This window comes from Pseudorasbora parva, chromosome 5 (genome assembly GCF_024679245.1).
Source record: "Pseudorasbora parva isolate DD20220531a chromosome 5, ASM2467924v1, whole genome shotgun sequence".
Classification (NCBI taxonomy): Eukaryota; Metazoa; Chordata; class Actinopteri; order Cypriniformes; family Gobionidae; genus Pseudorasbora; species Pseudorasbora parva.
The window spans coordinates 418607-436106 of NC_090176.1; the positions used below are offsets into that span (position 1 = coordinate 418607).

General features: G+C 46.8%; 1 protein-coding gene across 2 annotated transcripts in view; it reads right to left on the reverse strand.

Moving 5' to 3' along the window:
• il10rb (interleukin 10 receptor, beta) overlaps nucleotides 1-17500 on the reverse strand; it is a 41970-nt gene that overhangs the window by 9626 nt on the left and 14844 nt on the right. For both annotated transcript variants that reach the window (XM_067442974.1, XM_067442973.1), the window contains exons 3-6: nucleotides 13705-13895; nucleotides 5165-5328; nucleotides 4165-4312; nucleotides 3438-3595 (exon numbers count right to left, since the gene is read on the reverse strand). In XM_067442974.1, coding sequence (XP_067299075.1) covers nucleotides 3438-3595; nucleotides 4165-4312; nucleotides 5165-5328; nucleotides 13705-13895 — 661 coding nt within the window. The remainder of the gene's footprint in view (nucleotides 1-3437; nucleotides 3596-4164; nucleotides 4313-5164; nucleotides 5329-13704; nucleotides 13896-17500) is intronic.

Here is a 17500-nt window from a genome sequence, read left to right on the forward strand (position 1 = left end):
GTCCCATATAGACGGCCCCTAAAGATGTCCCATATAGACAATCCCTAAAGATGCCCCATATAGACGACCCCTAAAGATGCCCCATATAGACGACCCCTAAAGATGCCCCATATAGACGACCCCTAAAGATGTCCATATAGACGACCCCTAAAGATGTCCATATAGACGACCCCTAAAGATGTCCATATAGACGACCCCTAAAGATGTCCATATAGACGACCCCTAAAGATGTCCATATAGACGACCCCTAAAGATGTCCATATAGACGACCCCTAAAGATGTCCATATAGACGACCCCTAAAGATGTCCATATAGACGACCCCTAAAGATGTCCATATAGACGACCCCTAAAGATGTCCATATAGACGACCCCTAAAGATTTCCATATAGACGACCCCTAAAGATGTCCCATATAGACGACCCCTAAAGATGTCCATATAGACGACCCCTAAAGATGTCCATATAGACGACCCCTAAAGATGTCCATATAGATGACCCCTAAAGATGTCCCATATAGACGACCCCCAAAGATGTCCCATATAGACGACCCCCAAAGATGTCCCATATAGACAATCCCTAAAGATGTCCCATATAGACAATCCCTAAAGATGTCCCATATAGACGACCCCCCAAAGATGTCCCATATAGACGACCCCCAAAGATGTCCCATATAGACAATCCCTAAAGATGTCCCATATAGACAATCCCTAAAGATGTCTCATATAGATGGCCCCTAAATATGTCCCATATAGACAACCCCTAAAAATGTCCCATATAGACAACCCCTAAAGATGTCCCATATAGACGATCCTTAAAGATGTCCCATATAGACAACCCCTAAAGATGTTCCATATAAACGACCCCTAAAGATATTCCATATAGACGACCCCGAAAGATGTTCCATATAAACGACCCCTGTAGATGTCCCATACAGAAGATCACTAAAGATGTTCCATATATCAGACCCCTATGTTCCCATATAGACAACCCCTAAAGATGTTCCATATATCAGACACCTAGATTAACACTATATATGTCCCATATAAACAACCCCTGTAGATGTCCCATACAGAAGATCACTAAAGATGTTCCATATATCAGACCCTATGTTCCCATATAGATGACCCCTAAAGATGTTCCATATAAATAACCCCTAAATATGTTCCATACAGAAGATCACTAAAGATGTTCCATATATCAGACCCTATGTTCCCATATAGATGACCCCTAAAGATGTTCCATATAAATAACCCCTAAAGATGTCCCATATATCAGACCCCTATGTTCCCATATAGACGACTCCTAAGGATGTTCCATATAGACAACCCCTAATTAACCCTATAGATGTCCCATATAAACAACCCCTGTAGATGTCCCATATAGATGATCGCTAAAGATGTTCCATATATTAGACCCCAATGTTCCCATATAGACATCCCAAAGATGTCCCATATAAATGACTCCATAAATGCCCCACATATATTTCCCCATATGTTCCATAGAGATGGGCCCTGTATATGTCCCATATAGACGACCCCTAAAGATGTCCCATATAGACGATCCCTAAAGATGTCCCATATAGACGATCCCTAAAGATGTCCCATATAGACGACCCCTAAAGATGTCCCATATAGACAATCCCTAAAGATGTCCCATATAGACGATCCCTAAAGATGTCCCATATAGACAATCCCTAAAGATGTCCCATTTAGACAATCCCTAAAGATGTCCCATATAGACAATCCCTAAAGATGTCCCATTTAGACAATCCCTAAAGATGTCCCATATAGACGATCCCTAAAGATGTCCCATATAGACAATCCCTAAAGATGTCCCATTTAGACAATCCCTAAAGATGTCCCATATAGACGACCCCAAAAGATGTCCCATATAAACAACCCCTATAGATGGCCTATTTAGAAGACACTAATATATTCCCCTATAGACAAACAAAACACTATATCTTCCATATAGATGACCCCCATAGATGTCCCATAAAGACGATCCCTAAAGATGTCCCATACAAACAACCCCTATAGATGGCTCATTTAGAAGACACTAATTGATTTCCCCAATAGACAACCCCTATATGTCCTACAATCCCTAAATATGTCCCATATAGACAATCCCTAAAGACGGCCCATTAGAAGACGGCAATAGATTTCCCCTATAGACAACCCCTATACAGTCCCTGACAAAAGTCTTGTCGCTTGTGTACAAATTGACCTAAAGTGCCGCTGAAATATATTTCTAATCAAGATATTTTTACAAGAAATGGCTCATTTTAATCCCACCAGCTTTTGTGATAATGTTTCAGTGAAAAACTAAACTTTCAAAAAGTATTCTAATATTCACAGCTTGGTAAAGCCCATTGAGTCAATTTTTGCAAAGACATAAGTGTTGTCACATTGTCATATGAGCTTCACCTGTGACTAATATTGGATCAATTAGGTCTCAAGTGTGTATAAAAAGAACCCCAGTGCGCTAGACCTTAACATCAACTGCAACTAGACCTCTGCAAACATGCCTAAGATTCACCCTGAGACTAAAGTTTTGATTATCAAGAGGCTGAAGACCAGATCCACTGCTGATGTGGCAGACACCTTCAATGTGTCTCAGCGTCAAGTACAGAGGATAAAAAAAAGATTTGAAGAGACTGGAGACGTTTTTGACAAGCCCAGGTCAGACAGACCCCACAAGACAACTGCTCGAGAGGACCGTTTGTTGGCTCGAAAATCCAAGGCCAGCCCATTTTCCACTGCAGCAGAGCTCCACGAGACCTGCTCACCTGAAGTCCCTGTGTCAACCAGAACATTTAGAAGACACCGACAGATTTCCCCTATAGACAACCACTATATGTCCCATATAGACAACCCCTATAGATGACCAATTTAGAAGACACTAATAGATTTTCCAAATAGACAACCACTATATGTTCCATATAGATGATCCCTAAAGATGTCCCATATAAACGACCCCTATAGATGGTCCAATTAGAAGACACTAATAGATTTGCCCTATAGACAAACACTATGTCCCATATAGACGACCCCATAGATTGTCCCATAAAGACAATCCAAAGATGTCCCTATATAAACGACTCCATAGATACCCCACGTAGACGACCCCTATAGATTTCCCGTGTCCTATATAGATGACCCCTAAAGATGTCCATATAAACAACCCCTATATCTCTCGGATTACTCTCGTATTACCTATCATTTTTCATTTTGACAAGTTAGAACAGGTCACTGTAGTAAAAATGTGCTTAATTTAATTACGTTTCAACAGAAACTTCTCTGTAAACACTGTCTTGTCTTCATTTCTGGAAAAATCTATGGATAACAACTAACTGATACTATTGTTCATCAAATGTCATTGAAACCTTGTGATATAAGACTGTTTTAAAGCATGTAACATAGTATAAATTTTTTTACCTCCTGCAGGTGATGCGGGAGATGAACGTTTGGGTAGAAGACACTCTTTAAAAACAAGAACATCTTGTAGAAGCAAAACCACACCAGCAGTGGCAACAGGAAGCACAGCAGCAGAGACAACAGGAAGTACAGAAGTATCTGCCAGTACAGCGTCGATCCTGAAATCACACACAGCATTCAATCGTTAAACACACCACACACACACTCATTTATCTGGGCTGGGTCAGCCATGGCATCTGAAGCGCAGATTCTGCCTTACATAACGTGATTATAAAGGTTAGGCTATAAATGTCATAGATGTTGCTGAATAACCAGATAAACTATGTAGCTTAAGAAAATTAATCATGTTTGACGGGAGCATTTACTAGATGAAGTGGCAGTGCTTAAGGGTAAGGGGCAGCGAGGGGTAAGTTGTGTCACTGGAGCATGTGTTTTTTTGTCTGTTTCAGAAACACATCATTCGAGTGTGGGTTTGTCATTAACCTGTTATTGAAGCATGAGGTTCAATAAATGACACCTGTTATCAGACATGAGAAGTTATTAACCATACGTGCCTCAAACAGAACTGTGTGTGTGTGTGTGTGTGTGTGTGTGTGTGTGTGTGTGTGTGTGTGTGTGTGTGTGTGTGTGTGTGTGTGTGTGTGTGTGTGAGAGAGAGAGCGTGTGTGTGTGTGTGTGGTGTGTGTGTGAGAGCGTGGTGTGTGTGTGTAAGCGTGTATCCGCTGACCTTTAGTGCTTGTGCACTGTGTCTCACTGAAGACACTAGCCTTGTTGTAGAAGTCATAGCAGCTCTGAACTCTCACACAGTACTGCGTCCATGAGTCCAGCTCCGACAGCGTCACCACGTTATTCTTCGTCTTTAAGACTACAGGCTTCTGCAGAGAGAGAAGATGTTTCAGCTTAAACTCCAGCACACACTAGCCACAGCTCAAACTCACCGCCAGACTCAGACTGGACCACAGCTGGACAGTAACTAAGTAAATTACTGCACCTAAGTTCACTTTTTGAGTATCTGTACTTTACTGGAGTATTATTTTTTCTGTAATCTTATGACTTTAACTTCACTACATTTGAAAGACAAATAATGTATTTTTTACTCCACTACATTTCTATCAAGGTCCTCGAAGTCAAAAGTCGTTTCTGTCGCAGCTTTGAAAGTCAGTGATGATTTTTTTCTTCTTTAAAAGGTGTTTGGGTTTTTGCAGAAAGCCTTTCAGGAATCACTCTTGTAGAGTCTCGTGAAGTTCAATGATTTCACAGCATTTATTAAACACTGATTTATAGTTTAGAGCAAAATGGAAGAAGACGGATGTCCAAATGCTCATTTAGTGGAGTATTCACATGAACAAAGTTGATTCTGTCTTCAGTGAAGGTGAACAGTGTGAGAATATCAGATGTGTATCAGTGTATTGGATCCGTGCATTCGGCCTTAAAGTGACAGCAGCTTTGTAACTTTTCTACAAGTATTTAAATGAGTTTAAGTTAGTCGTCTGCTAGTGTGTCAGATGGAGCGTCACTGACTGGCTTAAACCATGATGGCATAATGTGCATTTATACAACTATAATACAATAATGCGGCGACATAAAGAAGGACATTTACTTGTGATACTTAAGTACGTTTGAAAACAAATACTTCTGTACTTTTACTTGAGTAAGAATCTGTTTTTACAACTTTCACTTGTAACGGAGAAATATTTGACCAGCAGTCCTGTTACTTTTACTCTTACCTGAGAGCCGTCAGTCTCCTTCCAGAACTGGATGAGGAAGTACATGTCCTGAGCCTCATTAGTCCTCATGGACTGGTTTCTGCTGCTCATAGGGTCAGCAATGGAGATCTGCAGATCACCTTTAACTGCGGTCAGCCTCACACTGGACGGAGGTCCGAGATTAGCTGTAGAGGTGAAGGACAGAGCTGAGTTTAGCTGTAGAGGTGAAGGACAGAGCTGAGTTTAGCTGTAGAGGAGAAGGACAGAGCTGAGTTTAGCTGTAGAGGAGAAGGACAGAGCTGAGTTTAGCTGTAGAGGAGAAGGACAGAGCTGAGTTAAGCTGTAGAGGAGAAGGACAGAGCTGAGTTTAGCTGTAGAGGAGAAGGACAGAGCTGAGTTTAGCTGTAGAGGTGAAGGACAGAGCTGAGTTTAGCTGTAGAGGAGAAGGACAGGGCTGAGTTTAGCTGTAGAGGAGAAGGACAGGGCTGAGTTTAGCTGTAGAGGAGAAGGACAGAGCTGAGTTAAGCTGTAGAGGAGAAGGACAGAGCTGAGTTTAGCTGTAGAGGTGAAGGACAGAGCTGAGTTTAGCTGTAGAGGAGAAGGACAGGGCTGAGTTTAGCTGTAGAGGAGAAGGACAGGGCTGAGTTTAGCTGTAGAGGAGAAGGACAGAGCTGAGTTTAGCTGTAGAGGAGAAGGACAGAGCTGAGTTTAGCTGTAGAGGAGAAGGACAGAGCTGAGTTTAGCTGTAGAGGTGAAGGACAGAGCTGAGTTTAGCTGTAGAGGAGAAGGACAGAGCTGAGTTTAGCTGTAGAGGAGAAGGTCAGAGCTGAGTTAAGCTGTAGAGGAGAAGGACAGAGCTGAGTTTAGCTGTAGAGGAGAAGGACAGAGCTGAGTTTAGCTGTAGAGGAGAAGGACAGAGCTGAGTTTAGCTGTAGAGGAGAAGGACAGAGCTGAGTTTAGCTGTAGAGGAGAAGGACAGAGCTGAGTTAACCTGTAGAGGAGAAGGACAGAGCTGAGTTTAGCTGTAGAGGAGAAGGACAGAGCTGAGTTTAGCTGTAGAGGAGAAGGACAGAGCTGAGTTTAGCTGTAGAGGAGAAGGACAGAGCTGAGTTTAGCTGTAGAGGAGAAGGACAGAGCTGAGTTTAGCTGTAGAGGAGAAGGACAGAGCTGAGTTTAGCTGTAGAGGAGAAGGACAGAGCTGAGTTTAGCTGTAGAGGAGAAGGACAGGGCTGAGTTTAGCTGTAGAGGAGAAGGACAGAGCTGAGTTTAGCTGTAGAGGAGAAGGACAGAGCTGAGTTTAGCTGTAGAGGTGAAGGACATAGCTCAGTTTAGCTGTAGAGGAGAAGGACAGAGCTGAGTTTAGCTGTAGAGGAGAAGGACAGAGCTGAGTTTAGCTGTAGAGGAGAAGGACAGAGCTGAGTTTAGCTGTAGAGGTGAAGGACAGAGCTGAGTTTAGCTGTAGAGGAGAAGGACAGAGCTGAGTTTAGCTGTAGAGGAGAAGGACAGAGCTGAGTTTAGCTGTGGAGGAGAAGGACAGAGCTGAGTTTAGCTGTAGAGGAGAAGGACAGAGCTGAGTTTAGCTGTAGAGGAGAAGGACAGAGCTGAGTTTAGCTGTAGAGGAGAAGGACAGAGCTGAGTTTAGCTGTAGAGGAGAAGGACAGGGCTGAGTTTAGCTGTAGAGGAGAAGGACAGAGCTGAGTTTAGCTGTAGAGGAGAAGGACAGAGCTGAGTTTAGCTGTAGAGGAGAAGGACAGAGCTGAGTTTAGCTGTAGAGGAGAAGGACAGAGCTGAGTTTAGCTGTAGAGGAGAAGGACAGAGCTGAGTTTAGCTGTAGAGGTGAAGGACAGAGCTGAGTTTAGCTGTAGAGGAGAAGGTCAGAGCTGAGTTTAGCTGTAGAGGAGAAGGACAGAGCTGAGTTTAGCTGTAGAGGAGAAGGACAGAGCTGAGTTTAGCTGTAGAGGAGAAGGACAGAGCTGAGTTTAGCTGTAGAGGAGAAGGACAGAGCTGAGTTTAGCTGTAGAGGAGAAGGACAGAGCTGAGTTTAGCTGTAGAGGAGAAGGACAGAGCTGAGTTTAGCTGTGGAGGAGAAGGACAGAGCTGAGTTTAGCTGTAGAGGAGAAGGACAGAGCTGAGTTTAGCTGTGGAGGAGAAGGACAGAGCTGAGTTTAGCTGTAGAGGAGAAGGACAGAGCTGAGTTTAGCTGTAGAGGAGAAGGACAGAGCTGAGTTTAGCTGTAGAGGTGAAGGACAGGGCTGAGTTTAGCTGTAGAGGAGAAGGTCAGAGCTGAGTTTAGCTGTAGAGGAGAAGGACAGAGCTGAGTTTAGCTGTAGAGGAGAAGGTCAGAGCTGAGTTTAGCTGTAGAGGAGAAGGACAGAGCTGAGTTTAGCTGTAGAGGAGAAGGACAGAGCTGAGTTTAGCTGTAGAGGTGAAGGACAGAGCTGAGTTTAGCTGTAGAGGAGAAGGACAGAGCTGAGTTTAGCTGTAGAGGAGAAGGACAGAGCTGAGTTTAGCTGTAGAGGTGAAGGACAGAGCTGAGTTTAGCTGTAGAGGAGAAGGACAGAGCTGAGTTTAGCTGTAGAGGAGAAGGACAGAGCTGAGTTTAGCTGTAGAGGTGAAGGACAGAGCTGAGTTTAGCTGTAGAGGAGAAGGACAGAGCTGAGTTTAGCTGTGGAGGAGAAGGACAGGGCTGAGTTTAGCTGTAGAGGAGAAGGACAGAGCTGAGTTTAGCTGTAGAGGAGAAGGACAGAGCTGAGTTTAGCTGTAGAGGAGAAGGACAGAGCTGAGTTTAGCTGTAGAGGAGAAGGACAGGGCTGAGTTTAGCTGTAGAGGAGAAGGACAGGGCTGAGTTTAGCTGTAGAGGAGAAGGACAGGGCTGAGTTTAGCTGTAGAGGAGAAGGACAGAGCTGAGTTTATCTGTAGAGGAGAAGGACAGAGCTGAGTTTAGCTGTAGAGGAGAAGGACAGAGCTGAGTTTAGCTGTAGAGGAGAAGGACAGAGCTGAGTTTAGCTGTAGAGGAGAAGGTCAGAGCTGAGTTTAGCTGTAGAGGAGAAGGACAGAGCTGAGTTTAGCTGTAGAGGAGAAGGACAGAGCTGAGTTTAGCTGTAGAGGAGAAGGACAGAGCTGAGTTTAGCTGTAGAGGAGAAGGACAGAGCTGAGTTTAGCTGTAGAGGAGAAGGTCAGAGCTGAGTTTAGCTGTAGAGGTGAAGGACAGAGCTGAGTTTAGCTGTGGAGGAGAAGGACAGAGCTGAGTTAAGCTGTAGAGGAGAAGGACAGAGCTGAGTTAAGCTGTAGAGGAGAAGGACAGAGCTGAGTTTAGCTGTAGAGGAGAAGGTCAGAGCTGAGTTTAGCTGTAGAGGAGAAGGACAGAGCTGAGTTTAGCTGTAGAGGAGAAGGACAGAGCTGAGTTTAGCTGTAGAGGAGAAGGTCAGAGCTGAGTTTAGCTGTAGAGGAGAAGGACAGAGCTGAGTTTAGCTGTAGATGAGAAGGTCAGAGCTGAGTTTAGCTGTAGAGGTGAAGGACAGAGCTCAGTTTAGCTGTAGAGGAGAAGGACAGAGCTGAGTTTAGCTGTAGAGGTGAAGGACATAGCTCAGTTTAGCTGTAGAGGAGAAGGACAGAGCTGAGTTTAGCTGTAGAGGAGAAGGACAGAGCTGAGTTTAGCTGTAGAGGAGAAGGACAGAGCTGAGTTTAGCTGTAGAGGAGAAGGACAGAGCTGAGTTTAGCTGTAGAGGAGAAGGTCAGAGCTGAGTTTAGCTGTAGAGGAGAAGGACAGAGCTGAGTTTAGCTGTAGAGGAGAAGGACAGAGCTGAGTTTAGCTGTAGAGGAGAAGGTCAGAGCTGAGTTTAGCTGTAGAGGAGAAGGACAGAGCTGAGTTTAGCTGTAGATGAGAAGGTCAGAGCTGAGTTTAGCTGTAGAGGTGAAGGACAGAGCTCAGTTTAGCTGTAGAGGAGAAGGACAGAGCTGAGTTTAGCTGTAGAGGTGAAGGACATAGCTCAGTTTAGCTGTAGAGGAGAAGGACAGAGCTGAGTTTAGCTGTAGAGGAGAAGGACAGAGCTGAGTTTAGCTGTAGAGGAGAAGGACAGAGCTGAGTTTAGCTGTAGAGGTGAAGGACAGAGCTGAGTTTAGCTGTAGAGGAGAAGGTCAGAGCTGAGTTTAGCTGTAGAGGAGAAGGACAGAGCTGAGTTTAGCTGTAGAGGAGAAGGACAGAGCTGAGTTTAGCTGTAGAGGAGAAGGACAGAGCTGAGTTTAGCTGTAGAGGAGAAGGACAGAGCTGAGTTTAGCTGTAGAGGAGAAGGACAGAGCTGAGTTTAGCTGTAGAGGAGAAGGACAGAGCTGAGTTTAGCTGTGGAGGAGAAGGACAGAGCTGAGTTTAGCTGTAGAGGAGAAGGACAGAGCTGAGTTTAGCTGTGGAGGAGAAGGACAGAGCTGAGTTTAGCTGTAGAGGAGAAGGACAGAGCTGAGTTTAGCTGTAGAGGAGAAGGACAGAGCTGAGTTTAGCTGTAGAGGTGAAGGACAGGGCTGAGTTTAGCTGTAGAGGAGAAGGTCAGAGCTGAGTTTAGCTGTAGAGGAGAAGGACAGAGCTGAGTTTAGCTGTAGAGGAGAAGGACAGAGCTGAGTTTAGCTGTAGAGGAGAAGGACAGAGCTGAGTTTAGCTGTAGAGGAGAAGGACAGAGCTGAGTTTAGCTGTAGAGGTGAAGGACAGAGCTGAGTTTAGCTGTAGAGGAGAAGGACAGAGCTGAGTTTAGCTGTAGAGGAGAAGGACAGAGCTGAGTTTAGCTGTAGAGGTGAAGGACAGAGCTGAGTTTAGCTGTAGAGGAGAAGGACAGAGCTGAGTTTAGCTGTAGAGGAGAAGGACAGAGCTGAGTTTAGCTGTAGAGGTGAAGGACAGAGCTGAGTTTAGCTGTAGAGGAGAAGGACAGAGCTGAGTTTAGCTGTGGAGGAGAAGGACAGGGCTGAGTTTAGCTGTAGAGGAGAAGGACAGAGCTGAGTTTAGCTGTAGAGGAGAAGGACAGAGCTGAGTTTAGCTGTAGAGGAGAAGGACAGAGCTGAGTTTAGCTGTAGAGGAGAAGGACAGGGCTGAGTTTAGCTGTAGAGGAGAAGGACAGGGCTGAGTTTAGCTGTAGAGGAGAAGGACAGGGCTGAGTTTAGCTGTAGAGGAGAAGGACAGAGCTGAGTTTATCTGTAGAGGAGAAGGACAGAGCTGAGTTTAGCTGTAGAGGAGAAGGACAGAGCTGAGTTTAGCTGTAGAGGAGAAGGACAGAGCTGAGTTTAGCTGTAGAGGAGAAGGTCAGAGCTGAGTTTAGCTGTAGAGGAGAAGGACAGAGCTGAGTTTAGCTGTAGAGGAGAAGGACAGAGCTGAGTTTAGCTGTAGAGGAGAAGGACAGAGCTGAGTTTAGCTGTAGAGGAGAAGGACAGAGCTGAGTTTAGCTGTAGAGGAGAAGGTCAGAGCTGAGTTTAGCTGTAGAGGTGAAGGACAGAGCTGAGTTTAGCTGTGGAGGAGAAGGACAGAGCTGAGTTAAGCTGTAGAGGAGAAGGACAGATCTGAGTTAAGCTGTAGAGGAGAAGGACAGAGCTGAGTTTAGCTGTAGAGGAGAAGGTCAGAGCTGAGTTTAGCTGTAGAGGAGAAGGACAGAGCTGAGTTTAGCTGTAGAGGAGAAGGACAGAGCTGAGTTTAGCTGTAGAGGAGAAGGTCAGAGCTGAGTTTAGCTGTAGAGGAGAAGGACAGAGCTGAGTTTAGCTGTAGATGAGAAGGTCAGAGCTGAGTTTAGCTGTAGAGGTGAAGGACAGAGCTCAGTTTAGCTGTAGAGGAGAAGGACAGAGCTGAGTTTAGCTGTAGAGGTGAAGGACATAGCTCAGTTTAGCTGTAGAGGAGAAGGACAGAGCTGAGTTTAGCTGTAGAGGAGAAGGACAGAGCTGAGTTTAGCTGTAGAGGAGAAGGACAGAGCTGAGTTTAGCTGTAGAGGAGAAGGACAGAGCTGAGTTTAGCTGTAGAGGAGAAGGTCAGAGCTGAGTTTAGCTGTAGAGGAGAAGGACAGAGCTGAGTTTAGCTGTAGAGGAGAAGGACAGAGCTGAGTTTAGCTGTAGAGGAGAAGGTCAGAGCTGAGTTTAGCTGTAGAGGAGAAGGACAGAGCTGAGTTTAGCTGTAGATGAGAAGGTCAGAGCTGAGTTTAGCTGTAGAGGTGAAGGACAGAGCTCAGTTTAGCTGTAGAGGAGAAGGACAGAGCTGAGTTTAGCTGTAGAGGTGAAGGACATAGCTCAGTTTAGCTGTAGAGGAGAAGGACAGAGCTGAGTTTAGCTGTAGAGGAGAAGGACAGAGCTGAGTTTAGCTGTAGAGGAGAAGGACAGAGCTGAGTTTAGCTGTAGAGGAGAAGGACAGAGCTGAGTTTAGCTGTAGAGGAGAAGGACAGAGCTGAGTTAAGCTGTAGAGGAGAAGGACAGAGCTGAGTTTAGCTGTAGAGGAGAAGGACAGAGCTGAGTTTAGCTGTAGAGGAGAAGGACAGAGCTGAGTTTAGCTGTAGAGGTGAAGGACAGAGCTTAGTTTAGCTGTAGAGGAGAAGGACAGAGCTGAGTTTAGCTGTAGAGGAGAAGGTCAGAGCTGAGTTTAGCTGTAGAGGAGAAGGACAGAGCTGAGTTTAGCTGTAGAGGAGAAGGACAGAGCTGAGTTAAGCTGTAGAGGAGAAGGACAGAGCTGAGTTTAGCTGTAGAGGAGAAGGTCAGAGCTGAGTTTAGCTGTAGAGGAGAAGGACAGAGCTGAGTTTAGCTGTAGAGGAGAAGGACAGAGCTGAGTTAAGCTGTAGAGGAGAAGGACAGAGCTGAGTTTAGCTGTAGAGGAGAAGGTCAGAGCTGAGTTTAGCTGTAGAGGAGAAGGACAGAGCTGAGTTTAGCTGTAGAGAAGAAGGACAGAGCTCAGTTTAGCTGTAGAGGAGAAGGACAGAGCTGAGTTTAGCTGTAGAGGAGAAGGACAGAGCTGAGTTTAGCTGTAGAGGAGAAGGACAGAGCTGAGTTTAGCTGTAGAGGAGAAGGACAGAGCTGAGTTTAGCTGTAGAGGAGAAGGTCAGAGCTGAGTTTAGCTGTAGAGGAGAAGGACAGAGCTGAGTTTAGCTGTAGAGGAGAAGGACAGAGCTGATTTTAGCTGTAGAGGAGAAGGACAGAGCTTAGTTTAGCTGTAGAGGAGAAGGACAGAGCTGAGTTTAGCTGTAGAGGAGAAGGACAGAGCTGAGTTTAGCTGTAGAGGAGAAGGACAGAGCTGAGTTTAGCTGTAGAGGAGAAGGACAGAGCTGAGTTAAGCTGTAGAGGAGAAGGACAGAGCTTAGTTTAGCTGTAGAGGAGAAGGACAGAGCTGAGTTTAGCTGTAGAGGAGAAGGACAGAGCTGAGTTTAGCTGTAGAGGAGAAGGACAGAGCTGAGTTAAGCTGTAGAGGAGAAGGACAGAGCTTAGTTTAGCTGTAGAGGTGAAGGACAGAGCTGAGTTTAGCTGTAGAGGAGAAGGACAGAGCTGAGTTTAGCTGTAGAGGAGAAGGACAGAGCTGAGTTTAGCTGTAGAGGAGAAGGACAGAGCTGAGTTTAGCTGTAGAGGAGAAGGACAGAGCTGAGTTTAGCTGTAGAGGAGAAGGACAGAGCTGAGTTTAGCTGTAGAGGAGAAGGACAGAGCTGAGTTTAGCTGTAGAGGAGAAGGACAGAGCTGAGTTTAGCTGTAGAGGAGAAGGACAGAGCTGAGTTTAGCTGTAGAGGTGAAGGACAGAGCTGAGTTTAGCTGTAGAGGAGAAGGACAGAGCTGAGTTTAGCTGTAGAGGAGAAGGACAGAGCTGAGTTTAGCTGTAGAGGAGAAGGACAGAGCTGAGTTTAGCTGTAGAGGTGAAGGACAGAGCTGAGTTTAGCTGTAGAGGAGAAGGACAGAGCTGAGTTTAGCTGTAGAGGAGAAGGACAGAGCTGAGTAGCTGTAGAGGAGAAGGACAGAGCTGAGTTTAGCTGTAGAGGAGAAGGACAGAGCTGAGTTTAGCTGTAGAGGAGAAGGACAGAGCTGAGTTTAGCTGTAGAGGAGAAGGACAGAGCTGAGTTTAGCTGTAGAGGAGAAGGACAGAGCTGAGTTTAGCTGTAGAGGAGAAGGACAGAGCTGAGTTTAGCTGTAGAGGAGAAGGACAGAGCTGAGTTTAGCTGTAGAGGAGAAGGACAGAGCTGAGTTTAGCTGTAGAGGAGAAGGACAGAGCTGAGTTTAGCTGTAGAGGTGAAGGACAGAGCTGAGTTTAGCTGTAGAGGAGAAGGTCAGAGCTGAGTTTAGCTGTAGAGGAGAAGGACAGAGCTGAGTTTAGCTGTAGAGGAGAAGGACAGGGCTGAGTTTAGCTGTAGAGGAGAAGGACAGAGCTGAGTAAAGCTGTAGAGGAGAAGGACAGAGCTGAGTTTAGCTGTAGAGGAGAAGGACAGAGCTGAGTTAAGCTGTAGAGGAGAAGGACAGAGCTGAGTTTAGCTGTAGAGGAGAAGGACAGAGCTTAGTTTAGCTGTAGAGGAGAAGGACAGAGCTGAGGTCAGATAATCAAGAGCTGAGGCCGGATAAGAACAGACCGTCACCTTCTTTATCAGGGCAGAAGTCGATGCTGGTCCAGCTGGAGAAACTCTGGGCTGTGTTGGCCCGCACACGCAGGCAATATAAGCCAAAGTAGTTCAGATCCGCATTGGTAAAGTCACAGCGCCGCTCTGACACGTCCACACACACGCTCCCCCAGTTCTGCTTATCAGCACCCTTACGCGTCTGGTAGGCCCTGTGGAGGAAAACGTCTCCGATTACTATCGTGACCTCGGTTCCCTGAGAGGCGGGAACGAGACACTGCATTGAAAATATAGCTGCGGGTTAATCTCTTTTGTAAAATTTCCTGAAATCTTATAGGCTAAAGCCAGTTAGAAAAACTGGCCAAATCACATGCAGTACTGTAGGGGGTACCTGGCAGTATAAAAGGCGAGGAGCGCGGCAATCGCCTCAGAATCACGAGTGAATGTGAAAACTGAGTGAGCACGGCGACCAACGCAGTGTCTCGTTCCGCCTCTCAGGGAACCGAGATTACGATAGTAACTGGAGATATTCCCTTTCGAGAGCGGTCACTTCAACACTGCATTGAAAATGCTGAGGGAACCAAATACAAAATCCCGCCGTGAGAGCTGCAAAGTTGTAGAATTTTCACCAATTGCATACAATAAAAGCTGGGGCCGCCTGAAGCTCTATGATAGGCAAAGCCAAGCCAATGAGACACGTGCTAAAGCCTATCGAAATGTGCATACGAGATGAAGAGGGCAGCTAGAGTAGTAGAAAGCATGTCTAAGCAAACACATACACAGCATCAACAGTAAATGGTAATAACTGTGCAGCTTAAGTCACTGAGAGCACTGCTGAGGCTACAGACGGCATGTCCAGCATGTAAAATCTGGCGAAGGTGTTGAAAGAAGACCAGCCAACGGCCAAGCATATTTCCTGCAATGGCTCTCGAAGTGAACTGAAGGGAGTACCCGTGCTGGATTATATCTAGAATCCAGCGCAATACGCCCGGAATGGCTCTCCAAGCGCAGAGAGAAAGGCACTGCGGGAGGATACGGGCCATGCAGTGAGTGTGTGTATGGGGCGGGGCCATGCAGTGAGTGTGTGTATGGGGCGGGGCCATGCAGTGAGTGTGTGTATGGGGCGGGGCCATGCAGTGAGTGTGTGTATGGGGCGGGGCCATGCAGTGAGTGTGTGTATGGGGTGGGGCCATGCAGTGAGTGTGTGTATGGGGCGACATTCAGTGAGTGTGTGTATGGGACGGGGCCACGGGCAGTGAGTGTGTGTATGGGGTGGGGCCATGCAGTGAGTGTGTGTATGGGGCGACATTCAGTGAGTGTGTGTATGGGACGGGGCCACGGGCAGTGAGTGTGTGTATGGGGTGGGGCCATGCAGTGAGTGTGTGTATGGGGCGACATTCAGTGAGTGTGTGTATGGGACGGGGCCACGGGCAGTGAGTGTGTGTATGGGGCGACATTCAGTGAGTGCGTGTATGGGGCGAGGCCACGGGCAGTGAGTGTGTGTATGGGGCGACATTCAGTGAGTGTGTGTATGGGGTGGGGCCATGCAGTGAGTGTGTGTATGGGGCGACATTCAGTGAGTGTGTGTATGGGACGGGGCCACGGGCAGTGAGTGTGTGTATGGGGCGACATTCAGTGAGTGCGTGTATGGGGCGAGGCCACGGGCAGTGAGTGTGTGTATGGGGCGACATTCAGTGAGTGCGTGTATGGGGCGGGGCCATGCAGTGAGTGTGTGTATGGGGCGACATTCAGTGAGTGTGTGTATGGGACGGGGCCACGGGCAGTGAGTGTGTGTATGGGGCGACATTCAGTGAGTGCGTGTATGGGGCGAGGCCACGGGCAGTGAGTGTGTGTATGGGGCGACATTCAGTGAGTGTGTGTATGGGACGGGGCCACGGGCAGTGAGTGTGTGTATGGGGCGACATTCAGTGAGTGTGTGTATGGGACGGGGCCACGGGCAGTGAGTGTGTGTATGGGGCGACATTCAGTGAGTGTGTGTATGGGACGGGGCCACGGGCAGTGAGTGTGTGTATGGGGCGACATTCAGTGAGTGTGTGTATGGGACGGGGCCACGGGCAGTGAGTGTGTGTATGGGGCGACATTCAGTGAGTGCGTGTATGGGACGGGGCCACGGGCAGTGAGTGTGTGTATGGGGCGACATTCAGTGAGTGTGTGTATGGGACGGGGCCACGGGCAGTGAGTGTGTGTATGGGGCGACATTCAGTGAGTGCGTGTATGGGACGGGGCCACGGGCAGTGAGTGTGTGTATGGGGCGAGGCCACGGGCAGTGAGTGTGTGTATGGGGCGACATGCAGTGAGTGTGTGTATGGGGCGGGGCCACGGGCAGTGAGTGTGTGTATGGGGCGACATTCAGTGAGTGCGTGTATGGGACGGGGCCACGGGCAGTGAGTGTGTGTATGGGGCGAGGCCACGGGCAGTGAGTGTGTGTATGGGGCGACATTCAGTGAGTGTGTGTATGGGGCGACATTCAGTGAGTGCGTGTATGGGGCGAGGCCACGGGCAGTGAGTGTGTGTATGGGGCGACATTCAGTGAGTGTGTGTATGGGGTGGGGCCATGCAGTGAGTGTGTGTATGGGGCGGGGCCACGGGCAGTGAGTGTGTATGGGGCAAGGCCATGGGCAGTTAGTGTGTGCATGGGGCGGGCCATGGGCAGTGAGTGTGTGTATGGGGCGGGGCCACAGGCAGTGAGTGTGTGAGTGTTTGCACGGGAAGTGAGTGTGTGAGTGTTTGCATATCGCGCTGCAATTGGCCAGTTTTAATAACTGCCGTTAGCCTATAAGATTTCAGGAAATTTTACAAAAGAGATTAACCCACAGCGTTTCCACCGCAGTGCTGAAGTGAGCGCTCTCTCTGGGAACAGATCATGGGGAGTCATGCAATCTGACCCGATTCGCTGATCTGATCATCTGACGCTTACCTGCTTCTGTGCCTGGCACACCTCTTATTATATCATATTCACATGCAGTATACAGGAGAAGGCGTGCTTTAGCAGTAATGCTGGAGGAACTCTGTTCCCATGCAGGTTTGCCTATGCTTTGCATAGATTTGGCTGAATGTGAAAATCTGAAAGCGTGTGTGTGTGTGTGTGTTGGTTTTTGAGAAATATGAGGACACAAATGTGTATAATGCCATGGGTATGACACAGGTATTACAGGAGAGGGTGAAATATGAGGACATTACCCATGGCCCCACTTTACAAAAGGCTTATAAATCACACAGGAGGAGTTTTAGTGAGAAAGTAAAAATGCAGAATGTTTCCTGAGATGGGTAGGTTTAGGAGCAGTGTGTGTATGGAGCCAGAATGGTGACTTTAAAATTTGGCATCACAAATTAAAATTGTCATTGAAAACAAAAGCAGAACTGAAAAAGGAAACATTGGCATTGAAACATTTGCATTGAAAACAGTTGTATTGGCATTGAAACAAGTATTGGCACTGAAAAAATAAAATTATTAAAATATTACAATCGTATTCTTTTATTGAATTGGGATTTATTTGTATTTTTCAATGACAATCTTCAGATTTTTTCTTCATGTCACTCTTTTTCAGTGACAGTTTTTTTTTACAATGTCAGTTTTTTTTCAATGTCACTGATTTTCAGTTTCAACTTTCTGTCACTGTTTTGGCGTGGAGAGGGGCGGGGTCTGAGGGGAGGGGTAAGTAGAGCGTAGTTTGCATATCATTTGCATATAGGTATACTGAACCCGTCACCAGCTCTGAAGCCGCATGACTAATGTCCAGTTTACCGGGAACTTCCAAGCCGCAAGTCTGTTTTTTTATCTGCCATTTACATGTTT